The sequence below is a fragment of the Primulina tabacum genome, chromosome 15 (genome assembly GCF_025594145.1).
Source record: "Primulina tabacum isolate GXHZ01 chromosome 15, ASM2559414v2, whole genome shotgun sequence".
Taxonomy (NCBI): Eukaryota; Viridiplantae; Streptophyta; class Magnoliopsida; order Lamiales; family Gesneriaceae; genus Primulina; species Primulina tabacum.
The window spans coordinates 36,850,853-36,875,311 of NC_134564.1; the positions used below are offsets into that span (position 1 = coordinate 36,850,853).

Sequence of the window (24,459 nt, forward strand, 5' to 3'; positions counted from 1 at the left end):
CCACATGCAACCGAAAGCCGAAGTCAACTCATGGCAACATGCTTTTTCAATTAATATATTTCCCCAAAAAAAAAAGTGTCAATTTTGTTAAGTTTATTTTATTTATTTTTTTAAAAAAATTTTATGAGTGTTTTCGCGTTCTATTTGTATTGTTTAGTTTTGACTTGGCTAAGAAAATATTATTAATAATATAAATAACGCCTCGAATTGATGGGTAAGTATAAATATTGTAGAATATTAAATTGAAGTTGAGGGCTTAATTATATTTATGTCTGTATTTATTAAAAGACGGTCTGTATGTTTAAACGGCGGAATATCATGAAGCGGAAGACAAACAATTTGAGTTGACACAGTAGAATGAATAATCAATACTTTTTTAGTTGTCATTTAAATTATGTCTACAAATTCTTTCTTATAACTTATAAGTGGCTCAATATACTTAGTGTAATATATTTCATTTAAGTTGTATTTGGATAAATAAATTTGAAATATTTAATAACAAAACCATTTGTTTGTTTCAGCGAATTGATCACTTAAATTATCAATTTGATTACTGGACTGTATTGTGTCAAGCCCAATATTACGAAGGCCCATTAATTGTGCAGATTAAGATAAACCGTATAAACCCAAAATCTGCGAAAGTAATTGTGATCGGTACATATGTGTGTGTAGCTATTTTTGGGACATCAACTTTCTTTATCAAAAATTATTTAAATTGATAAAAATCGGATACAATCAAAATATCAAAGTGACCAGAGTAGATCTCTCGTGAAACGGTCTCACGAATCTTTATCCGTGAGATGGTTCAACCCTACCGATATTCACAATAAAAATTAATACTCTTAGCATATAAAGTAATACTTTTTCACGGATGACCAAAATAAGAGATCCGTTTCACAAAATACGATCCGTGAGATCGCCTCACACAAAGTTTTGCTAAGCGACAAATATATAGATAAGAAATACAATTTTTCCTTTTTTTATGCAAATGGTTTTCTAGTACAATAAAACTACTGTAAAAGATAAGCTTATCGAAAATCCTTGGCTTGTGCGGAATCTATATGATTTTTATCAGAATTCAGAAGGCATATATATATGTCTTTTCATCTTCTTTTTGCATGCCGCTTCTATTTCCCTTTATCTCTCGATCAAATTTCTTCATATTTCGTTTCATCAAAAAATTCAAGGACTCTACATACCGATGTTTTTCCGGATACTCGATGACGATCGTTTCCGTTTCTATTGCTTTTTACTCTGTGTTTTTATTGTGCTGAGTGTGGCCTGTGTGCTTTCATGGCTAAGCCTGACCCCGAAAAATCCACGTTTCCAGATTTCAGATACGCGGGTTCTTGCTTTTGATTCCAACAACAATCAGTCGGCCTATCGTACTGACAAGTACTTGATGTTTAACCTCAAAATCTTGAATCCAAACAAGCGTATGGGGATCTTTTACAGCGGCATCACATTAAATTTGTACGAGCCCGGCTGTTGTATTGTTGGGACAAACTCTACACCAGCGTTCTACCAGGGGTACAAGAACACTACTTCACTCGACATTCTGATCCATCCCACTCAAGAAGGATCGAAAGCAGAGACGAACGGAGGAAATATAGACTACATAGTTGGGGTGCAAACATATGTCAGGTTTCGGATAATGAGATGGAAGACCAAGTTGCATCAGATAGACTACAAATCAATTTTCCATGTTGAGGCCGAGCATGAGTCAGGGGAAGCACAGGCGCCCGCTCCGGCTGGCGTCGAAATTAAAGCAACTTCAAATATTAATTTAACGTTTTAGTCAGAATACAACTGCGTACGTGATTCAAGTTTTGTTTCGATGTTATCCATTGTTTAGATAATACAACCATATTCAGACACATCTCGCAGAAGAAAATTGCACGAGATCAGTTGAGATGCATTATATTCCCACATGATTGTAGCGTGTTTCCGTATAACTCGATAAAGCAAACATAATACATGTGATAAGTCTCCGAGTACTACAATTCGAAAAATTGTTCTAAATAAATACTCATCTAAGTATTTGTTTAGAAGTGATAATTTTTGGTTTCTACTTCTATTAAAAATAAAAACAAAAGCACATTTTAACATTTATCCAAACGTGAAAACACTTATTTTTTCTTTAATAAAACTTTAAAATCTTGACTTATTTAAGTTCCCATTTATGTACACAAACTCGCAATTTGGAAGCAATTTCTATATAATTTTGTATGTACGTATGAATTATTTAATGATTCACTTATAGTTTGCATTAAAAAAGGAAAAAAGAAAAAATAAATACAGATTGCATGGCACACCGCTTTCAATTAACAAAAAATGCTATATAAACTACCCGTGAAAAAAAAATCAATATATTTTTAATGAAAATAGTTTTTGATTGATAAAAAAAAATATAAACTAAAGTGTTGATCTAGCATTACTCTTCAATTAATATACGAAACTGGCTGCATCCCTCTCAAAGATACCAGCGTAGACCTACTAACGAAGAACAATTTTTGCCCCGGAGGGGCCGATGCTTTATATCTGACGCTAGCAGATTTTATACTGTAAAATATAGCATGTTCTGCTTTTAGAATGAAAAGCAATATATCATCTGTAATTGCACGAATGTAAGGATCCTCGTCCAAATCTGGAAATTCTTTCAAGAAATTTAATGGTATATCTATTTTGTTCTTACTCCATCTATTCTTACTGTAGTCTTCCAATTTCAAGACATGAAGTCTTTGTTTCACGATGTTAACAACCGATAACGTTGTGCGGTCCCACCTTATAGGCCAGATTGTGTTCCAATCCGATAACAAGTTGGGTGGGATGTTGACTTGTACAAATTGTTCTGTCTCCATTTCTATGCAAATTAACGTGGAGTCACCGTATTCAGAATCCTTCATTATGTAGAAGACCCCATCGATGAGTATGCAGTCTCTCAGTTTGTAAATATTTGGGTCATACGATATATCAGGGATGTCAATGGATCGCCATGAAGAATCGGCCCCAATCGTTAGAACTTCGCAGCCTAACCGGTCCTGGGTGAGTTTATCAAGATACAGATACACCAACTTGTATTCTTGGCTGGTTGATATGAAACACATTGTCATGATTAAGACAAAATCCTTCGGACTAGGTAGAATAAGAACCTGTTTCGTTGATGGGTTCTTTATGCTGTATGTATGAGTCGAGTTGCATTTTTCCAACTGTAATCCATGGAGGAAACATAAAGTGGTGGATGATTCTGCAGCTGCATCCGTATCTGAAGTAGGTGTTTCATCACCGTGACAGGCGATAGCAAGGCAAGTCTGCATCTTCCTGTGTTTCTCTATGAATATTGGATCTCGAATCATATCGCGCCACAATTTGCACACGGCTTTGAATCTCAGCAACGATATAACAGGTAAATTGCTCAAGATTTCGAAGATTAATTCATGTGGTAGGCATATTTTTTTCCTGTCTTCTTCAGAGTCTGCCGTTCTTCTCCTCTTTGAATTTGCTGCGTTTGTCGCCACTCTTTGCCTCTTTGATTTCATTCGTCTGCAATAATTCTCAAGCATAAACGAGATAGACCAGCTAAAATAAAGTACAGAATATCACAAGTTAATATCCCAACAAAAACATATAATTTTTTAAGTAGGAAACACAAACAAAAACGTAATTAAATCAAACACTCGAACTAAGTTTCGGAAAAAGAATCTAGATGAACACGTACAAAGGAGTTGTCTGAAAGTAGGGTTCGATGATGTCGGTTGAACGGCCGCGAGGGTGAGAACAATTTATAGACATTTTGTGTGAGCGCCCAACCCATGTTCCAAGCCCAGCCCATTTTAGTAAATAATAACAATAATAATAATAATAGTAGTAATTTTCTCTTCCTCATCCGTATCTTACTATAATTCTCTTAAAAAAAACTTCAACAAACTTCGAAGCTTCGTCTTCGATTATGGCCACTCTGATTGCTCAAAAATTTAATTAAATATATATGTGAGAAATCATCGATATCAGCTTTCTATTGATACTCTTTTTTTCTAGGAAAACTCACGATTTTCGGAAAACCAATCAGAGACCGTCGCCTGCTGTGAGAGCCCAACCCAAATTTTCCCTAAAGCCCAGCCCACTTCTTTTATTAATTAATTAAATAATTTTTAAAAAAAAAAGAAAAGAAGAAATGAGAATCTCGTTCTCTCTCTCCCGTAATAAAAGTCAAACGATTTCTTCTGCCTTTGACCGCTCGTAACTCCACCGTCGGTCAGCGATTTTCGAAAGTAAGCATAGTTTTGGAATCCTTTCGACGAGAGCTACGTTTTGGTACCCATATTGAAGTGTTTCTCGACACTTTTCGAAAACCCCTCTTCCATTTCTCCGTCAAATTGCCGCTCGTACGTCGCCGGAATTCGGAAATTGATTGAGAGGTTTTGTTCCCTATGTCGTAGGTTTCATTTTGGTATATATATTGAGGTACAAATCATGATTCTAGCAAGGTTGTTGTATTTTTGGGTTAAATTTGGTACCAATATTGATATTTGTTGTATTATTGATTGTAGGTGAATTATTGAGTCGATTCGAGGTATTTATCGACTTTTTCAGAATTTAGTTTGCTGAGTTTTGAATTTTCAGATTTATAAATTGGGATGTTTCGACTTTTGAGCTGTACATGCGCTAGTCGGACACCGTTAAGATGTTGTAAATTGAAATTATAAGTTCTGGAAATTTAATGTGAATTTTGGAATTACTTTCGATAAATTCCTTGATTATTTAACTAAGATAGGAATTGATGTGCAAAAAATAATTTTGCCACAGGATTGGAGTTTCGAGAAATATTTAAGATATTTTGTGGTAAATTAAAGTCAGTTGAGGTACGCATGAACTGTTTTATTATGATGTCTATATGATATGAAATGACGTTAAGTACTTTGTAATGAGTTGTGGCGTGTCTTATGTGCTTCTGTGAATACGTGATTGCATTCATGCATTTATTTGAGTTGATACTATTAGTGCATAGCATTTCGAGACTTGACTCCTTTGATTGCTATTGATATTGATTTATCGAGTTGTTGCGTCATCGATGGAGCGGGTGGATAGGATTAGCACTCCTGATGACTTGCATGAGGACTGAGCGGATCGCTCCCGTACCCTCGATGCTACGTGCATGGATGAGCGGCGGCATGATATTACGTTGCTGCAGTCCTGGCACGGGTGGCCACTGTTACTGTTGCTGATGCGTTTCATTTGGACTCCGCTTTAGTATCCATTATTTTGTTGTTACCGACACGCATTGCATTGCATTTTACTTGATTTTATTTCATGTCAGTTATATTTGTCGTAATATTACTCGTTCGTCGTACTGGGGCCCGACCCCTCGTTTCTTTTTATGCTGTGGTTGTTTTTGATGCCATAGCAGGTTATCCAGGAGAATTTGACGCGTCTGCTGGAGCGTCAGGTAGCGGTGCCCAGTAGTTGGATCGTGATTGAGAGTTCCCATATATATACTATATTATGGAGTCATACATTTACCGGGGAGATGCCCCGTGTAGCTGTACTGTTATTTTTACAATATTTTGAATTGATAGTTGTGTGATCGAGCCTTGCCGGCTCTATATGTGGTTAGTCCTGGCCAGGTGGGGCTAAAGGTTGTGAATTGATGTTATGACTTTATTTCGAGTATATAAATGTTGTTTGTGTTGTTTTGATTTTTTTTGGGATGTCCTATTTACGAATAGGTCATGCCGAAATTTCTATTGGCCCAAAAAGAAAATTTTTAATCGCTTTCGCTGTTTACATTAATAAATCCTGGTTGTTTGGTCATTAAATATTAATCAGGAGCACGGGCCCCCACACCTGCTTTCGTCGAAAAATTGGGAGAAAATCTTGGTTTAGGTTGTTTGAAAATTGAATTCGAAGCTTAGAACAGGATTCAAAACTTTCATATGTATATTTTAAATTTTAGAGTTTCGAATTTTAGATATTTTTATTCATTTGAAATCCAACAATTAATATATGCTATATTTGTTGCTTGTATGTGTTATATCTAATCTGATTGGAGGTATTAATAAAATTTCAGAATTTAATTGAGTATAATTTCGAAAATTCAGATTTATTTAATTGGATTTTCGAATTTTAGTATTCGATAATTAGATATTTAGATACTATAGAATTGTTGTATATTAATTTTAGAAATATTAAAACTTAAGTTATGGAATTTTATAATTTTAGACTAAATTGTTGAATATTGAAAAATAAATAAAATTTGATTTGAAATAAATTATTTGCCACATGATTGGATTCTTCAAGAAAATCCTTAGAAAATTTCATTGGTAAATTAAGTATAAGTGGAGGTACGCATGTACTGTTTTATTATGACGTCTATAATGATGTTGGATGACGTTAATATTTTGTAATGAGTTGTCGCATGTTTTATATGCTTATGTAAATAATGTGATTGCATTCACGATTTTTTTTGAGTTGATATGCTTATGTTGATAAATAATATCTATTTTTATCATTTGAAAATAATAATATAAAAATATGTTTATTTTGTGTGGCTCCCCAAACCTCGTCACGTAATCATATAATATGTAACGTCATATGCATAAAAAAATTTATTTTCGACGACAAAATAATATAATGCATATACGACAAAATAGTGCAATCATCACACTACTTACATCAGTGTAGCAGAAACAGTATAATAAGTATACACATATAACTCAAATAAGACAAATGAGATATACTTTATCTATCTCTTATCAACTACATAACTTCTTTGACTAGACATATATAGTCTTTCACCTCTATTGTATCTCACTATATAGTCTTGTAATATGTCCAACAGAAACAGACCCCGAAAGATTAGCATGTACAACAATTATCATCGTAATCCATAACAATTATATTAACAACAACATAAGATATAATTGATATCATAACAGGAATACTTCATTCGATGTTTCTGGACAACCAATCCAACAATAATATTAACAAACACCACTCCCATTCCACGCAAAAACCAACAGCAACGATATGTCACACCCCTAATCTGGCGACAACAATATCATCACTACATCATCAACGATAGGTCACACCCCGACTCCGGCGATAACAATATTGTCAATACGTCACTCCCCCTACTACTGCGACAAACAACATGATCGATACGTCGCACCCCAACTCAGGCGACAGCAATATCGTCAAGACGTCGCTCCCCAACTACCGCGACAACGACATCAAATCGTTGTTCAGTCATCTGCAACCAACAATATCAATAATAATAACAACATCAAATATAATATCAAATAATTCATTTCCGGTGATTTGTAATCGTCCAACACAATAATATTTATCAATACTAAATAATAGCAACATATGCTCGTACGTCAACACGTACTTGCTAATCGAGTATATATAAAATGGCTATTTATTTGATCTCGGGGCTTGTTATGTATCTAAATAATTCAACAATTATCAGATCATTGTTACCGTAACAACACATTTATAGTAGCATCAACATATAACATTAAATACCCAACAACAATTAATTCAACAAAAATATAAAACTCGATTATACATCTTCATCGTTCAACAATCAATATTCGATAATAATATTAAAATACACCCTAATAAATTAAATTCAATTAATAAGCTATATAAAAACACTTGCTAAATTACAAAAATTTCATATCAATAGGTAGCATATACTTCGTAGACTTCGAATATATAATCAAAATTAATAACAACTGATACACAACTTCTCATATTCAATTTAACGATTAAAATCCTTAATTATAATAAATTGACAATAATTCAAAATAACAACACTATAGTACTCTCTTCTTCGTTAAAATCAGACATTATCCAAAAATCTTCAATTTCTGTATAATTTAACAATTTATCGAATTTATTCCGAAAATCGATGAATTTCAAATATCATCGAAAATACAAAATTTATATCTCAAATTGAATATCTCATATCAAAGATCCTAGAATTGAAATTGGTTCTCCGATTAAAACACTGATAAATCTCAAGATGAGGAAAAAAAATCAAAACTCTGTCTGTATCTAAGCTTACACAATTCATCGTTAGAAGTTTCAACTTTATCTTTTTTTTTTAAAAAAAAATATCATATTATATTAATAAAATAAAATATTATATTAATAAAATAAAATAAATTAAAATATTATATTAATAAAATAAAATAAAATATTATATAATATTTAATATTTTTAAAATTGATATATCTATTTACACCAGTTAAACGATCAAAATTTCCAAAATTCAAAATTTTATATTTTATATGACTAAGATATGTTATGTTTTTTTTTTAAAATCGTTAATTATTTAATAATTTCATTTTATTAAATCACTATTTAAAAAGTAAAAAAAGTTTAGGTCAGATATTTAATTCAATAGATGAATCTGAAAATTATAAGTATTTAAGCATTGGTTTTACTGAAAAAGAGGTCTAGAAAATAAGATGTTTGAACCTTATCTTCTTTTTTTCCCCTGTAAGATATTTGAAAAGTTTGGGTTAAATTATTTAATTTGCTTCTTTTTTGGGTTATGTTTTTAAAAAATTATACCATGTATTTTTTGCAACGGAAATCATTTTTTTCGGACATTTTTTTTTTATTTCAAAACAATTTCTTATAAGTCTAACTGTAGAAATTGAAATATCTAATTTCAATTTTTGTTTTTAATACGTCACTTACTTTAATTTCATAATATCAATCTTTATAGTTATTTTTAAATTTTCTCAAGAAAAAATAACACTTACTTCAATAATAATAATAATAATAGGATATTACTTGCAATTATTTGTCGAAATTCCAGAACAGAGTAGAATTCTAGAAACCGCTTCAAACTTCTTCCCACCGAGAGTAGAATCCTAAAAAAGTGAAGTTGATTTCACTTTATATATACCAATAATTCAGCTGCCTTTGCTCATCTGGAGATCGATCTCGCATTTTATAGATTTGATGTAATTTCCGTTATCATCCTTGATTCTCTGTCTGCGGACGTGAAGAAAGGAAGAAATGGCGGGGTGCCGGTGGAAGACCTTCTTTGAGGAGGAGGACCGTCCGGAGAAGCCACGGAGATATGGTGTCACCGAAATGAGAGGACCCTATTTCTCCCTCTTTTCTCAAAACTTGCTCCAGGTACTCTTTTTCCGATCCCCGTGTAATTGAATCGTGCTAGTGTTTTTTATAATTTATTATAATTATAAATCGAGTAAATTTGGACTTGGAAGGGAAGACGACAGTAATTAAAGGATTAAAAAAATTTCGTCCGTCCCGGTTCTTTTTCTTCAGGCTTCAGAGAAGGAAAATACAGATCGGCGTGTTCTTTGGTTTATTTCACCGAGTCATGTATGAAATTCGTTTCAAGGAAACTAATAAATAAAATCCTTCATGATGGGCATTAAGCTGATTTGATGTGCCAATAATATCTGAAATGTTGAATCCGTAGCTTGTTTGGATTTACTCTGTGTTTTTTTGGTAGACTTATTCGGTCGTTTAAGTTGTCGTTCCCTTAGTATGCAATTGTAAGTCGCGTGGTTAAATTACATGCTACAAATATATAACAGTCTGCTTCCAAAATTGTTTTTGATGATCGTAATATCTTGATGGTGCCCCCAGTTGGTTTACTGGAAGCATTGTTGATATGAATTCTGGTAACACAAATTTTTTGTTTGCAGGATATTTTCGAGTCTTCCGGACAATTTGTCGATGGTTTGAAGTTTGCAGGAGGATCTCATAGTTTGATGTCAAGAAGTTACATTAAAGAAGTAACGAACATGGCACGTGAACACAACATATATGTAAGCACTGGTGACTGGGCAGACCATCTACGGCGGAAAGGTCCATCTGCTTTTAAAGAATATATTGATGTAAGCTAAATGATTGATTTCTCCTTGTGCAATTCATTTTTCTAATTTTAAATTCTGCTATTGTCCTAGGGAGTAATATTATTCTTGAGGTTTTTGTTAGGAATGCAAGCAATTGGGCTTTGATACCATTGAAATTGATTCTGGATCACTCGGAGTACCTGAAGAGACTCTCTTGAGATATGTGAGGTTGGTTAAGAGTGGTGGACTTAGAGCTAAGCCTTTGTTTTCTGTGAAGTTTATTAAGTCTGATATCCCGACGAACACCGATAGAGCATTTGGTTCTTATGTGATCCCAGCACCTCGAACATCAGGTAGGGAATCAATTCAACAGGATTTATAATTAATTACTCGCTTAATTTAATGCTGCAAAGGTGGAGGGCTTATTTTTGTTGAGTTCTTAGGCTATACTTTTGTTGCTGGGATCCAATTTTAGTCCTTTGCATATTTATCTGAATTTGTAGATTTAGTTCGCAGAAAAGACCTTTTTAGATGGGAAGAAAGGAAAAATATTGTATATTCAGCTTCTAAAAGCTTGAAGGAAGGAAGGAAGATATATTCTACCTTATCGAGGAATCCACCAATTCCTTGCATCCTCATTTAAACTCTGATGAGAAAAAAGTCTCATCATCATCCTTTTGCACTTAAAATTTGTTTTCTCAAAAAAACAAAAATCGTTTTCACCATTTTGGAGCCAAAAGTTGAAATAATTTTTTATTCGGTGTCCCTGTTAACGAGTGTTCTGCCACTCTCTTCGAATCTTCAATCGCTGGAAAAGTATATATGCAAGGGCATTGTGAGCCATGGTAGCTCGTATTTATTATACAATGCAAAAGCATGCTGCGAAAACGTATATCTCCTCTTCTTTGCTAACTTTGTTTCCATGCCCTTCAGAACTTGTGGAGGATGTTAATCTTTTAATTAGAAGGGCAGAGAGATGCCTTGAAGCTGGAGCAGACATGATAATGATAGATGCAGATGATGTCTGTAGACAAGCTGATTCATTGAGGGCTGACATCATAGCAAAAATCATCGGTCCGGTTAGGGCTTGAGAAGACAATGTTTGAAACATCGGATTTCAAGACATCAGAGTGGTTCATTAAGCAATATGGTCCAAGGGTACTTCTCCGATTTTCTGTAAAAATCATCAATTTTCAGTGATGTCTGTTTTTTTAATCAGGAATTAACCTCTCCTTTTGTTACGGTGGTTCCAGGTAAATCTTTTTGTGGATCATTCTCAAGTAATGGATCTGGAGTGCCTTCGCGGTCGTAACCTGGGTAAAGATCACACATCTGTTCTTGGTTCCTCATACTTTCTGTTCTAGTCCGTGTTTTAGGAAAGTCTTCTTCTGAGTTGGAAAATAAAGTTTAGTATGAATTAATTATGTCTCGTTGGATAATTATTTTGCAATAAATGTATGTTGTGGGTGAAGTCCGACTTTTTCCCTTGATTGGGGTGCATTTGTGTACAACTGAAAAGATGGATGTATGACTGATATTTTTCTTACCCTGATAGTTGTTCACGAGTATTAGAGACCAGCTGTGTTCGGAAAAATTTCCACCCTTTGTACTTGAATCTTGATGATAAATTCTGTTGGGAATATATCAGTATCTCAATTTGAGTTGGGGTTATAGAGATGATGATGCTTGAAATCGTAGTAACTTCTCACCTACCTTACGCACTGGAGATGTACGAGTGCAGGGTCATAATTATTGTTTTATTGTAGAGGGTGCATGGCTTGAAAAAGATAAAGGAAATAAAAAGAAAAATTAATGTGACAAAGGAGTCATAATTCTAGGTTGTTCTCGTCATGCTACCTTAGTTGAGAGGCTTCTTTCTGTGCGCTGGGATGCATCTGAAATGCATCAGGTTGAAATGAATCCCAAGTATGTTGAATTCGACAACGCTGGTTTCAGATTAAAATGGACTTTTGGTATGGAATTGGAGTATTTACTGATTCATACTGGCAAAAACTGATACAAATGTGATACCTTGGGAGATGGGTTCGGCTCTCTCTCGGTAACCCAGGTAGATTTGGGCCAAGTATTCAGAAAAATCCGGAAGTTCACCTTCGTGATAGAGTCCGGCAGGAGATCACCTCATTCACACGAAGCTGGTGGGAGGTCATCTCGGCCGACCTCCCATATGTCCGTAATCTCGATGTGGCCTACCTCCCTTGCCGACCTCCACGCTTATGGTATCGAGTTGATTCGTAATGGTTCGGCCGAGCTATCTAGTCGAGCTCTTACAGGATCCAGTTATAGAAGGGCTCCTAATTAGGAGAGCTCTTACTCGAACATTAACGAGTAGCTCAAAGAAATAAGGCCCGAAAAGATAAAACTCGCGAAGATTTAATTTAATCTCGTCTAACTTCTCCTATAAATAACATATACTCATTCACTCTACACACATTATTATCTGACTTGAGCATCGGAGGGCTATGCTGGAACAATTTTCCTGCCTCTTTCTAATGTTTTTGTTTCTAGATTTCGAAAGTTCGATTCGATCTTCCCGAGTGAGATCCGACCTCTCAACTACTATCCCGAATTCAGCAACATCAAAATCCATTTGATGATAATCCATACCAAGAAGGTCTTAATAAATATGAGGATTTGATTCATAGACCACCAGAGAATGCACTAGAAGTTGATCAGTCTGGTTTGATTTCATAGAAAAGTGGACTTCTATGAAAGAGCTGTATCTACCCAATTCCAGGGCTGCTTCTCCTTGTTTTGCAGTCATTTATATAACTTAGAAGAATAGTCCAATTGGAGTTACCATATTAATCTTCTGTAACTGAATAATATGGAATTACAGTTTGACTTCGAGAATATTTACTTCAACGAACTCACTACTTAGTCCGTGTTGAACATCTGTAGGTATAGTTTGGTACATTGTATAAAAGAGATTGATAAATAATATTCTTTATTTATTTACGTTTGATATCTTTTTAAAAACCCCATGATAATATCATGAGCCCGTGATAAATAATTTTATACAAGAATAAAGTATCTCTTTTATGAGATGTGATAATTTTAACTTAATTATAAAAACACCACAAATGAATTAATTGTCCTCCATATATAAAAATTTTAAACCATATATATGATTAAGTTCTAAATTAGTATCATTAGATGATAATTATATAAATGATTTTTATAAATCTCTGTTAGTAGGTAGAAATTAAAATCAAATAAATATTTTTATTTATTTTTATAAATTATATAATATGATAATTACATAAATGAACTCGAAATAATTATATAAATGATTTTTATAAATTTCAATAAAATTATTAGTATTACTCGATTAACATTAAAAATTGATATTTAACTTGACTCGCAAAATCAAGGGCTCAATTATTATATTATATAATATATAAAATCAGGTAAAAATAAATAAATCATGCAAGCATTGTCGGCACATGAACAGATAAGAAATATGAACTCAAGCAACAATTTTGAAATTATAAAATTTATTATGTTAAGGTTAATTTTGTCATTAAAATCTAATATATAAATTTAATCACTCTTATTAAAATCATACCATACATTAAATATAATATCCTATATCTTATTTATCCTTAACTTATCCCTATATTATATATCACATGTTTATCCTATCATGTGTACCAAACTATGTCATAGTGTACAACGTGACAATTTGATATCCTTGAATATTACGTTTTGAAGATGTTTTCTGAACATGTTCCCAATTTGTAGATAAAGATATCATCTACTTGAAAATTGGTTCAATTTTGTAAAGTCTCCATCTCATCGACTTATATGTTTGAATGGCTTAATTATTTTGTAGAACCAACGACAAGCCCGATCATCTATCCAAAAACCTATGGCTCCGCTGAACGCTGAAGCTACTAATTTTTGCATATTTTGAACCGAGTTAGCTCGGTCGTGCATTAAAAAAAAAAAACCAAGGGTGGTAACTTTTAGTATAAAACAAAAAAAATAAGATATGTCTCAAGACTAATTGAATCTGAGTCTGCCAGCCTAAACATTAAAGCTGTTTCCTTTGCATACAGGGTGTTTTTTTTTTTAATAACATCCAAATAGTTAGATTTCAATATTTAGTAGCTTGTGATTCTGCCATCCATCTTATCAATGTTTTTGTCCTATGCCTTGTCAAATTGTATGCTTAAAATTTTCTTCAAATTTCAAGGTTGTCAAAAACAAAGTGTGTAGATTTTGGTACATTGATTCCTTTTTTATTTTTTTTTTCCATTTTCACGTACTTCGAGATGGTAAATTGACTCCTCTACCTCAACAAACTTCTTTTCTAGTTCAGGTACTCAGTTGAATGATTTTTTAAAATCAAAAAAGAAAAAAAGATAAAATCAATTATCATATGTATTGAGTCAGTTAGACTACTGCTCAACCTTCTGAATAAACTATTTAGTTTGAGTGTTTTTAAGATATTAGCATTCGATTAATATATAGTTTATACTAAAATTAGGCATGATAGCTTTTTGTTAATTTATTATATATTCCATATTTTTGACTGACTTCGTTGAAAAATCTTCCCACGCCAGCAACTTCAAGATTGACTTCGACCCACAATTCCACATGGTTCAAAAATTATAATCACAGACAAAGCTGCAAAATTATAAACCAAGAACACAACAAAAATCTAAGAACAAATTCTTTGTTCTCCCCAAATTTTGTAGTTAGTCTCCTACAAGTTTCTACATTAATTAGATTAGGAGAATCGAATCAAACAACATTAAATGAGCCATGTCGCATTAGAAATCAAGAAAACAGCATTTTCATTTTTGCATTTTAACCCCAAAGTCCTTCCTCGGAATCTTCTCCACCAACTCACCTGCATTTCCAAAAAAAAAAAAATTTAAAGTTCAGAGTTCATTCCCCAATCATCAGCAGAAAAGATTCTCACAAACCTTGAGGATCGCAGACTGGAGGATCTTCAAACAGAGAAAGAGACATCTGTTTATGCGCAACTCCAATGTCAAACAAAATAATCCCAGATGAAGGATCATAAACAATGATATCCTTCACCGGCAACCATAGAAACAGCTCTTCTTGAGAGAGACCCTCCACTCCGATGAGCCCGCCGTAGCTGAGATTAGCTCTGACAACACTTTCGAACGAAACCCTGGTCTCAAATTTGGCAACGCAGGGCCTGTCAAAATACACTTGCAGAAGCCCGTCTTCACCGAGCTCGTAGGATTTCACGCCGTTCTTGGGGAAAAGCCCTGCGGGCAAACCTTTGCTTTTGAGCAAGTCGTGGATGCTGCTTGAAGCTGATGCTAACGAGAAGAGAAAGAAGTAAACGAGAATAGCAATGTGCGGGGCAGCCATTGATAACCGAGCTTGCTTGTTGGTATTGGGCAGAGAAGAAGAGTGGATTAAAAAGGAAGTGTTCTGGTGTGAACTGTGGGGGCTACGTATTAATTATCATATCCTTATTTCCCAAATTAGCCTCATTTTAATTACATATTATTTAAACCTTTTTTCCTGATGTTACGGTGAAGGTCATTCATTAGTTGGCTGGCAAGGGATCTATTTAATTTAAGATAAAAATTTACATGAGACGATTTTATAAGTCGTATTTTGTAAGACATATCTCTTATTTGAATCATCCATGAAAGTAATATTTTTTATGGCTAAGAGTACAATTATTTATTGTGAATATCGGTAGGATTGACCCGTCTCACAAATAAAGATTCGTGAGACCATCTATCTCATCTGAGACATACTCTTAATTTAATCTATTTATTTACTAAACTCACCTAAAATTTAAATTGACCCGTATTTGATGTTTTTGTTGTAGCCATTTCCAGCGTTTGCAAAATATTATATTTTTAGATAAGTAATTAAATATATTAAAAATAAATTTGAGAATTATAAGATTATTTGATAAATAAGTTATTTATTTTTATGATAGATAAATAAGTGATTTTAATATTAAATTTTTAATAAGGTATTAGATTTCTCTTCAAAATTAGTATATCACTTTTAAAAAAAACAAAATCAACATGAAACTATTTTTGAGATTTAGATTAAATTAAGAAAAAGTTAAAAGCAAATTCTAAGATTAAGAAATAAACGAAATAAAATATATTTGTGTTCGATAAAAAAAAAAAAAGATTGAGAAGTAAAGGGATAGTGTTGGTAAAATCTTGTAAGTGAACTAAACGGTAGACAATTGGCTTAAGGCTAAAGGTTTGGGCGACAAATGAAATCATGCTAAAAAGAATCATTGATTTGAACAAACTTCACATTTCTTTTCATCCAATACGACGACGGAAAATACGAGGTTCAACCACCTTTTCATCGTTCTCCTTCACCTATCTCATTTCTTTTCCATTTCATTAACTTTCACCTCTCTTTTTATATTTATATATATGTCACATAAACTTATACGAAATCGTCTCACCCATTAATTTTGTGAAAGTGATTTTCAACTCTGTGAATTTATTAAAAAAAATTAATTTATAAGTCAAAATAACAATTTCCATTATAAATACGTATTAGGTCAATCAATATTACAAATATATTAGATATGTGTCATAAGAGATATATCATCTTATTTTATAATTCACATTAGAGTCCCATTGAATGTGTATAATTTCAAGAAAATGCGGTTGGATCTTTCTAAAATTCTTAAACATAAATCTAAACAGCAACATAGTCCACCGTATTAATCGAAAAAGTTCGATATGGATTTATATAGTAAACTATAACACTGACCTTTGTCCCTTTTATAGTCGTTCTCTAACAAAATTAATATTCAAATGATAATGAACAGATCGACTCACTTGTTTAGGATTATTAAATTTCATAAAATAGCTAAGTAATTGCTTGTTAGTTAGAATCCAAAATATTAAAACCATGGAATAGGATACCTTTTGTGCTTTGCAAGAGATTCTTAAGGTAAAAAATTGCATACCAACATTTCAGACAGAGGCATACGTTAGTTGTAAATTGTGGGAACTCGGACAAAAAAATGCGGTTTTTAGACCAATTTTAAAAGTATGGGCAAGCAAATCACTTTGATTAAGGGATATTAGTCAGCATATTTATATTTCGTAGAAGCACTTACTTTCACTTTACGACTTTTGGAGCTTTTTGTTTTGTTTTTTTTTTGTTTTTTGACATTTTCGTACGTTGCTTTGTTTGTAAATGTTTTTTTGCCTGTTCTATGTTTGACCTCTTACTGTTCATTTCCATCTACGAATCAAGTTGAAGTCTGATGGAAATATTAAAAAAAACTTATCACACAAATTTGAGCTCAATTTAGTACTGGTCGGGAGAGAGGCCAGGGTTCCGACCTCCTCTAATTGTAATTTAAAATAATTTAAAAAAAAACGGAAGCAGGTATTGCCTCTGTTTAGACATATGTATGCAAGAACGGAGAAACAACAATATATCTACACTGTGAAAAACATCTTCTTATCAAATATCATGTCATATTTAATTTAGTTGAACATATCACAAATACAACTGAAACTTTCAAAACAAAATATACACACGCACATATATATAATGTTAGACACAACACATGTGCTTGGCCGCTTGAAGTTGATAATTTATAGGCATTTTGATGATATAGAGGCATTCGATCATGCATATTATTTTCCAGACAACGCGCCTTACCTTAAACTTCGTTGAATCCATAGATTCAACTAATAACATGCCAGAATTGTGATAGAAAGTAAGTAGAGCACTGATTCTTGTTCCTCGTACAACAGCAGACCAGGCCATACAACTGATAACTAAAACATCTCATTCTCTAGACCTCGCTTTACATATAACACACCTTCTGACTTTAAAATTGTTATGAGTAAATCCATAAAGTGCATCAATAATATCAAAACCTGCAAGAATAAAGTGTGCCACATTATCAGATGTAACAAATTTAAAACCCTTGTCGCTGTTCTTGAAGAGCCGGATTCAGGAGTCAGATTCCTGTCTTGGCTTTCTCCGCTCAGTAGGAGGGCCGTCTCTCTGTCTTACGTAGGCTTTGCTCTTGTATTTTGAGGTTCTAGACTGCTTTGGTTGATAAGTAGGGTACTGACATGGAATAATTTCTCCGTTAATATACTTATCTCCTGCAGGAAGACAAAATTAAGAGAAACAACAAATGAATTTACGGAACTGAATGAAATCCACTTTCAAACTCAGGATTCACAACTTATATTATGATCTATCACCTCCATAATCCTTGTTCTTAACATCTATGTATGAATCTGGAAGGACCCACAAAACACCAGGGAGACCTGCAAGCAAGAGGGAAATTTTTTTATCGAGACTTGATATATGACAACTAACCAAAGGAATCACATGAAATACGGCAATAATTGGAAAAGAAAGATTTAAGCTTTCGACGGAGTGCACATACCCTTAAATTTTTCTGAGATTTCTTCTGATATGGTGCACTGAAACCCAGTGTATGTAGTGGTACTAAATGCATACATGTTCTTCTTTGCTTCTTCCATGCTGGTCCATATATTTTATAGCAAATCAGATGTAAGATAGCGAATTCTTATATAATGTTCTCTCCGAAAAAGTTTACTCTACCATACACAGATATCAAGTATTCACTCGACCTTGCAAGAATATTATTCTATTCAAAGCTACTAGCTTCTATAAAACACAGTGATCAGCACTGAATGCACAAACAATAAAAGTAACAATTACCAAAAAATATGCCTTTAACAAACATACCTAAATAAGTATCAATAAAACTAAAGGAGGCAAAAAAAGAAAAAAAATTGCACGACCAAAATTTCACCAGATCGCGTAGAAACCATTACAGTATCCTCTTTATCAAACAGTGCTGGAAAAATTTTGATCTAGTAATCTATTAGGAGTACATGTAACAAAATGAAAATGAACAACTGTGCATGGTAATAACTACGGAAAGATAAACTGAGCCAGCGTGTATAATGTAGAAAGATTTAGACTTTCAGCCCCAATTCACCTAGTGAAAATTTTAAGCCAGCGGCTAAACAGAGGATATACAGAAAAAACGAAAGACGATAATCCAATAATAATTGATACACCCATTAGAATCCGGGTAAGCATTAACCCGATTTGTTACTTGGATAGCCGAGATTATGACCCATATACGTGATAGATTTCCTAAAGACCCGGGCAAGTTTTCTCTTCCCGGGCATTTTGTTTTACCCGAGCTCTTCGCAAAGCATCCCGGGCCCTCACAAAGCCATCTGGACGCTTCTCGCCTTCTCGGGCAGAGTTCCCGCATACATCACCACTTGGGCAACCTCGAGAAATGAATCATACTCAAGTATGATTGATACATGTCATCCAATCTGTCAGAGCAACTTGGGTGTGGAGTGTCCGAGAAGTCATCAGAAGCTAGTTTGGCAAACCAACTTAGTAGATGTCACGGAAATCGAGATAAATACCCATTCCTCTACTATAAATAACAGGTATTAATGTCACTTAAATATCCATACATCTTTTCTCTAAAATATTACTTGACGCACATTCACGAGTTATTTTTTTGTTTGCAGGTGCTAATCTAAGCTATTATCTTCCCTCGAAATTCCAAAACATTACATATCGTTGATTTGATCCGTTGGAGCTACCTAGACGGCTCACCCATTTCAGCAGGATGACATCAATAATCTTAAAATAAACGAAACAAAGTCATAAAGAATCGAAAAACCTGCCAAGGACGGTGGCAAGAGTGTCGAGATACGTGTCAATCATCTGCTCTCTGGTGGGGGCGGGGTCTTTTGGAAACTCCATGACAATAAGCCAGTGATTGTAGTCACAGCCCGGTAACATTATCGTCTCCCTCTCCTCACCGCCACTGCTTCTTCTGGTAGAGTATTCCCCATCCTTCAAGGCTCTCACCGCCGGTAAAGCGGCACTTCTCGACTGAATTCGGGCCGGATAGCGAGGAACAAATGACAGGTTGGGAGTGGATGGAATCGAAAAAAAATGGATCTGGGTTCTCGGATTTGGAGCTAGGGTTTTATGAGGGAGGCAGAGGTTTACACTCGCCATTTCTACGGTGACTGTAGTGAAGGAGGTGAGCAGATAAAGCGGAAAAATCTGCGTACGAATGTTGGGCTTACCAAAAAGGGGCTTGAAATGGCCCAGTTGTTTGAGATTAAAGGCCCATTACTTGGTATTAATCTCAGAATTAGAAAAAGACTACAATTTGAACAGTAGGGCCCAATTCAGCTCATTAGAAGCTCGACACAAAAGCTTCCTTAATAAAAGATTTGAGGGCCTTTTTTAATTAACTAAGAAAATAATAGAGATTAGGTGAAAATTAAGAGAAGGATAATTAACATACATGAGATGTTATTTAACTTGCACCAAACGCGTAAACTACTCTTTCTAAAAGTCATGAATAATTTTCCTTTTTTTAAAAAAAAAAAAATTTAGACACGAGATCATCAGTAGTTCAACAGAACTGTTGCCCACAAAAAAAATGGTTTGAGCAAAAATACAGTCGATTCTATGTCTCGTTTGGATTAGAGGATTTGATTTTAGGAGGAGTGTAATGATGAATTTAAAATGATATCTAATATGGTCTTTCAAATTCATCATAATTATCATTTCATCTATCGTATACATACATATATACATATATATAAAAAAAATAGATGACAAAAATAATAAAAGGGGCATGTATCTATCGTTGGCGGAAAAATCATGTCATGAATTAGAAAAAAAGGCAGCAAAATCGAGTAAAGTGTAGTGTAATGAGTATCGGATATTTTTTCAAAATTGTAGTAATAAAATAATAATTAGAGTTGTGCGTAGACCTAGGTAACTGGTAAGTTTCTACCCTAAATGTATGGAAATGTGATACGAAGGTGCAAGAAAATTGAGTAATTGGACAAATATTCCGTTAGCAATGATGAAAGGACGCGAAAATGAATAAAAGAGTAGGTCCAACTCATCTCTCAACTCCATCATATTCCACACTCGAACCTAAAACACAAAAACAAATTAAAATTCAACTCCAAAATCCTATTTTACCTTTTTTCTCATATAAAAATTTATATAAAAATACTCTTGTAGATATTATATCATTCGCAAACACAAATATAGATACTACATAAACGTATGTATGTATGACTATATATATTTTTATATGAAAAAACAATTTATTTGGAGTCAACTTTGAAGGTCAACTTAATTGGTATAAACACATCAAGTGCACACGTCAACGAAGTCTCATTAGTAAATGATTTAATATTAGTGTACAAAAAGAGTTTCTTTTTAGGTGGAAATATAGGTCTGGTCGTTGAAGTCAATGAAAATAGATATCGATGGCAGAAACACGATATTGGGTGATATTTCACAAAATATTAAACCTTACACATGTCCTATCTTAATTTATTACACGAAAACGCCATTTCATTAGTTTAAATACATTATATTGCTCCTTTTTTTTTTTTAATAAAACAAACCCAAAAGAAAAGGAAGAGGATGTGTAATTTTTCTGATAATTGCATGAAAAATTATTGTGAATATTATGGATTAATATTCTTGATGTTTTGTTGGAAATCATCTAAAAAATAGACATTATGACTTGAATTTTTTTATGAAGGAAAGAAATACAACTACAATAATCTAATATTTTTTATTCATTTTAGAACTATTAACGTACAACAAAATATATATGTGGTCGCCAGTATCTTGAAAAATAATTGGTGGATTGATTTTGGAGAAGGAGATGGGGCAGCTGCGGGCTGTGTCCATTACTTTAATTTAATTTCGAGAGTTGCTTTTTCATATTTTTATGCAAAGCTTTTTTTTTATCTTTCTTCTTCTTCGATAATAATTAGTACCATATTATTTTACTATCGCAATCATTCTTTGGAAATTGGGGGTCCTATTGTCATTCCTCACGTGATTTCCACGTGACATTTTGGCATCCCAATTGGCAAATTTTATTTGTACACCTTAGCGTGACGTCATGTTAATATCACCTTTTGAATAAAAATCATGCAGGAATTAACGTGTTGTATATTATAAAAATAATGTTAAAAGTACAATAAATATATTGCTACGATAGATATTTATAATAATTATATCATGATATTTTAAATTCAATATAGGGAGAGATTTTGACAAACTTTGTTGGGTTTTGGAATATTAAGAGCTTTGATTTTGATGGTAACAAAATTTGTTATTATGTTTTAACAAATTTACTTAACTGTATAATTGTTTGTTCAAGCTGGAAGTTTTGGAGGCAGAATTCCAAAATCAACAAAGTTGAAATCCAGCGAGAAAATGTTTTTTTAATGATATCTTATAGTTCGATGATTCGAATGAAAAGCCGCCAAAAATATTAAACAGCCAACTCAAAAGCTGCAAATCATATCTAGAAGTCAATGTTTGAATCAGAGTCCTACGAGGACAAAAATGACATTGAATTTACTGGTTCTGCACTCAAATTAAGTAGAGCCGAATCTCTGGTGCAAGTTAGTTTTTGAGCATAACTCTCTTATCCGATCTCTAAATTGAGTGATTCTTAATTATATAGAAATATAAGAAAAAAGGTTATAACTTTCATTTCAACATTTTGCCCAGAAAGAAATAAATCAAGAGTTATAAGAAATAAAAATGACTACTGAAATCATGAGTGTTGAAAAGCAGATGTCCTTGGAATGCAGCAAATCCCAAACCAGTAAAGATGGCCTAGTGAAAACCAGTAGCTGCTGCAATCAGTAGACAACCTGTAGCTGTTGCATCCAGTAGAGCCCAAAATTAGTAGATTGAATTCAACACATAAAAATTTAATAGTTGTCAAATTCAGCAAATAGCCAGCAACGCGAATATGACCGTTTCAATATCAGAAATAGTACATAAATTTTCCAAACTGATCATATTATTGTTTCAAACATTCATATAATTTTTGGAAACTATAAATACAACAACTTGAAGATTAAATACAAGCTTTTGAAGATGAATCAAAGCATGAGCAGCCTACATTAACAAATTAGCTACAAAGAGAGTAAGCCAAGCGTGGGATACATTTGAGATATATATACACTATAAAGTATTAAACAATCACCCAAACATATATATGAGCATTGAGCTTCAAAATTTATATAAGTGAGTCTTCAAACAAATACATTAAAGATTGTGATTGTGGTCTTGGAATAATAGAAGTTAAACATTATACGGATTGTGAGGTTGCGACATACAATCGAACGTGTTAGAAATTTCTATTAGGCAAGAGATAAGTTTTAAGTTGAAATGAAGGGTTTTTTTATTATTAATTTAAAAATTAAAAAAAATTCAAAAATAATTCAATTTTTTTTTTTTTGCAAAAATACTTCAATCCACGACTAAAAGGCGCGGACACTCAGCGCGGACGCTCGTCTACGTGGACGAGCGTCCGTGCTTACAAAGCGCGGACGATCGTCCACGTAATAATAATAATAATATTATTATTATTAGTAGTAGTATTATTATTATTATTATTATTATTATTATAATTTTTAATAATTAATTTAATTCGAAAAAAATATAATATTTAAGTTTTATTTTTATTATTATTATTATTTATAATTATGAATAATTAATTTAATTTAATAATATTACCTATAATTTTGAATAATTAATTTAATTTGAATAAAAAATATAATATTTAAGTTATTATTATTATTATTATTATTATTTATAATTTTGAATAATTAATTTAATTCGAATGAAAAATATAAAATATAAATATTTATAATATATGTTAATTATTAAATATTTTGTATTATTTGATTGAGTGATTGAAAAATTAGAGATACTGAGAAGATTGAAGGGAAAACGTACATAAAATCTTTTATAATATGATATGATTGAAAAAATATTTATTGTTCTATTTTAAATTATTGTTCTATTTTAAAAATATGAGAGGATTGAAAAAATATTTTTTCAATTAAAAATATGAGAGGATTATAATAATAATAAACTCATTATATATAATTATATGTTTTACAATTAATTTTTTTAATGAAATATGTGTTTATATAATTTTGAGAGAATTCGAAATGAGTCTTCCTAAAATATCCTTTTGACAGTTGATTTTATTTATGTTTTCTTTGAACAATAATTTAAAAATAAAAAATATTTTTCAATCCTATCACATCTTTCATATTTTTAATCCTCTTGTATTTTTAAAATGGAACAATAAATATTTTTTCAATCCTCTCATATTTTTAAAATAGAACAATAATTTAAAATAGAAAAATAAATATTTTTTCAATCATCTCATATTTTTAAAATGTTGATTTTATGTACGTTTTCTTTCAATTCTCTCATATCTCTAATTTTTCAATCACCCAACCAAATAATACAAAATATTTAATAATTAACATATATTATAAATATTTATATTTTATATTTTTCATTCGAATTAAATTAATTATTCCAAATTATAAATAATAATAATAATAATAAAACTTAAATATTATATTTTTTATTCAAATTAAATTAATTATTCAAAATTATAGTAATATTATTAAATTAAATTAATTATTCAAAATTATAAATAATAATAATAATATAACTTAAATATTATATATTGTTTCAAATTAAATTAATT

The 24,459-nt window shown here is 32.3% G+C and overlaps 5 protein-coding genes across 5 annotated transcripts; 2 read left to right on the plus strand and 3 right to left on the minus strand.

The window, feature by feature from the left end:
• Nucleotides 1-1,201: 1,201 nt before the first annotated feature.
• On the plus strand, nucleotides 1,202-1,798 carry LOC142526160 (NDR1/HIN1-like protein 10). Its single transcript, XM_075630415.1, has one exon. The coding sequence runs from the start codon at nucleotides 1,202-1,204 to the stop codon at nucleotides 1,796-1,798; it is 597 nt and encodes a 198-aa protein (XP_075486530.1).
• Nucleotides 1,799-2,441: 643 nt separating this feature from the next.
• Nucleotides 2,442-3,539, minus strand: LOC142526161 (putative F-box protein At1g32420). Its single transcript, XM_075630417.1, has one exon. The coding sequence runs from the start codon at nucleotides 3,537-3,539 to the stop codon at nucleotides 2,442-2,444; it is 1,098 nt and encodes a 365-aa protein (XP_075486532.1).
• A 5,278-nt stretch (nucleotides 3,540-8,817) lies between these two features.
• LOC142527401 (protein HEAT-STRESS-ASSOCIATED 32) lies at nucleotides 8,818-11,525 on the plus strand. Its single transcript, XM_075632187.1, is given in 6 exon segments — nucleotides 8,818-9,159; nucleotides 9,699-9,890; nucleotides 9,991-10,201; nucleotides 10,782-10,924; nucleotides 10,926-11,006; nucleotides 11,102-11,525. Coding segments are annotated over 6 exon segments (861 nt in total). The 5' UTR covers nucleotides 8,818-9,036; the 3' UTR covers nucleotides 11,213-11,525.
• A 2,883-nt stretch (nucleotides 11,526-14,408) lies between these two features.
• On the minus strand, nucleotides 14,409-15,273 carry LOC142527309 (uncharacterized). Its single transcript, XM_075632074.1, has 2 exons — nucleotides 14,801-15,273; nucleotides 14,409-14,724 (listed from the first exon to the last, which is right to left on the minus strand). Exons 1-2 carry the CDS (start codon nucleotides 15,219-15,221, stop codon nucleotides 14,669-14,671), a joined length of 477 nt encoding a protein of 158 aa, XP_075488189.1. The 5' UTR covers nucleotides 15,222-15,273; the 3' UTR covers nucleotides 14,409-14,668.
• Nucleotides 15,274-17,515: 2,242 nt separating this feature from the next.
• Nucleotides 17,516-19,943, minus strand: LOC142526636 (DAG protein, chloroplastic-like). The gene is made up of 4 exons (XM_075631157.1): nucleotides 19,558-19,943; nucleotides 18,265-18,362; nucleotides 18,077-18,142; nucleotides 17,516-17,974 (listed from the first exon to the last, which is right to left on the minus strand). The coding sequence occupies exons 1-4, from the start codon at nucleotides 19,899-19,901 to the stop codon at nucleotides 17,817-17,819; spliced, it is 666 nt and encodes a 221-aa protein (XP_075487272.1). The 5' UTR covers nucleotides 19,902-19,943; the 3' UTR covers nucleotides 17,516-17,816.
• Nucleotides 19,944-24,459: the final 4,516 nt, after the last annotated feature.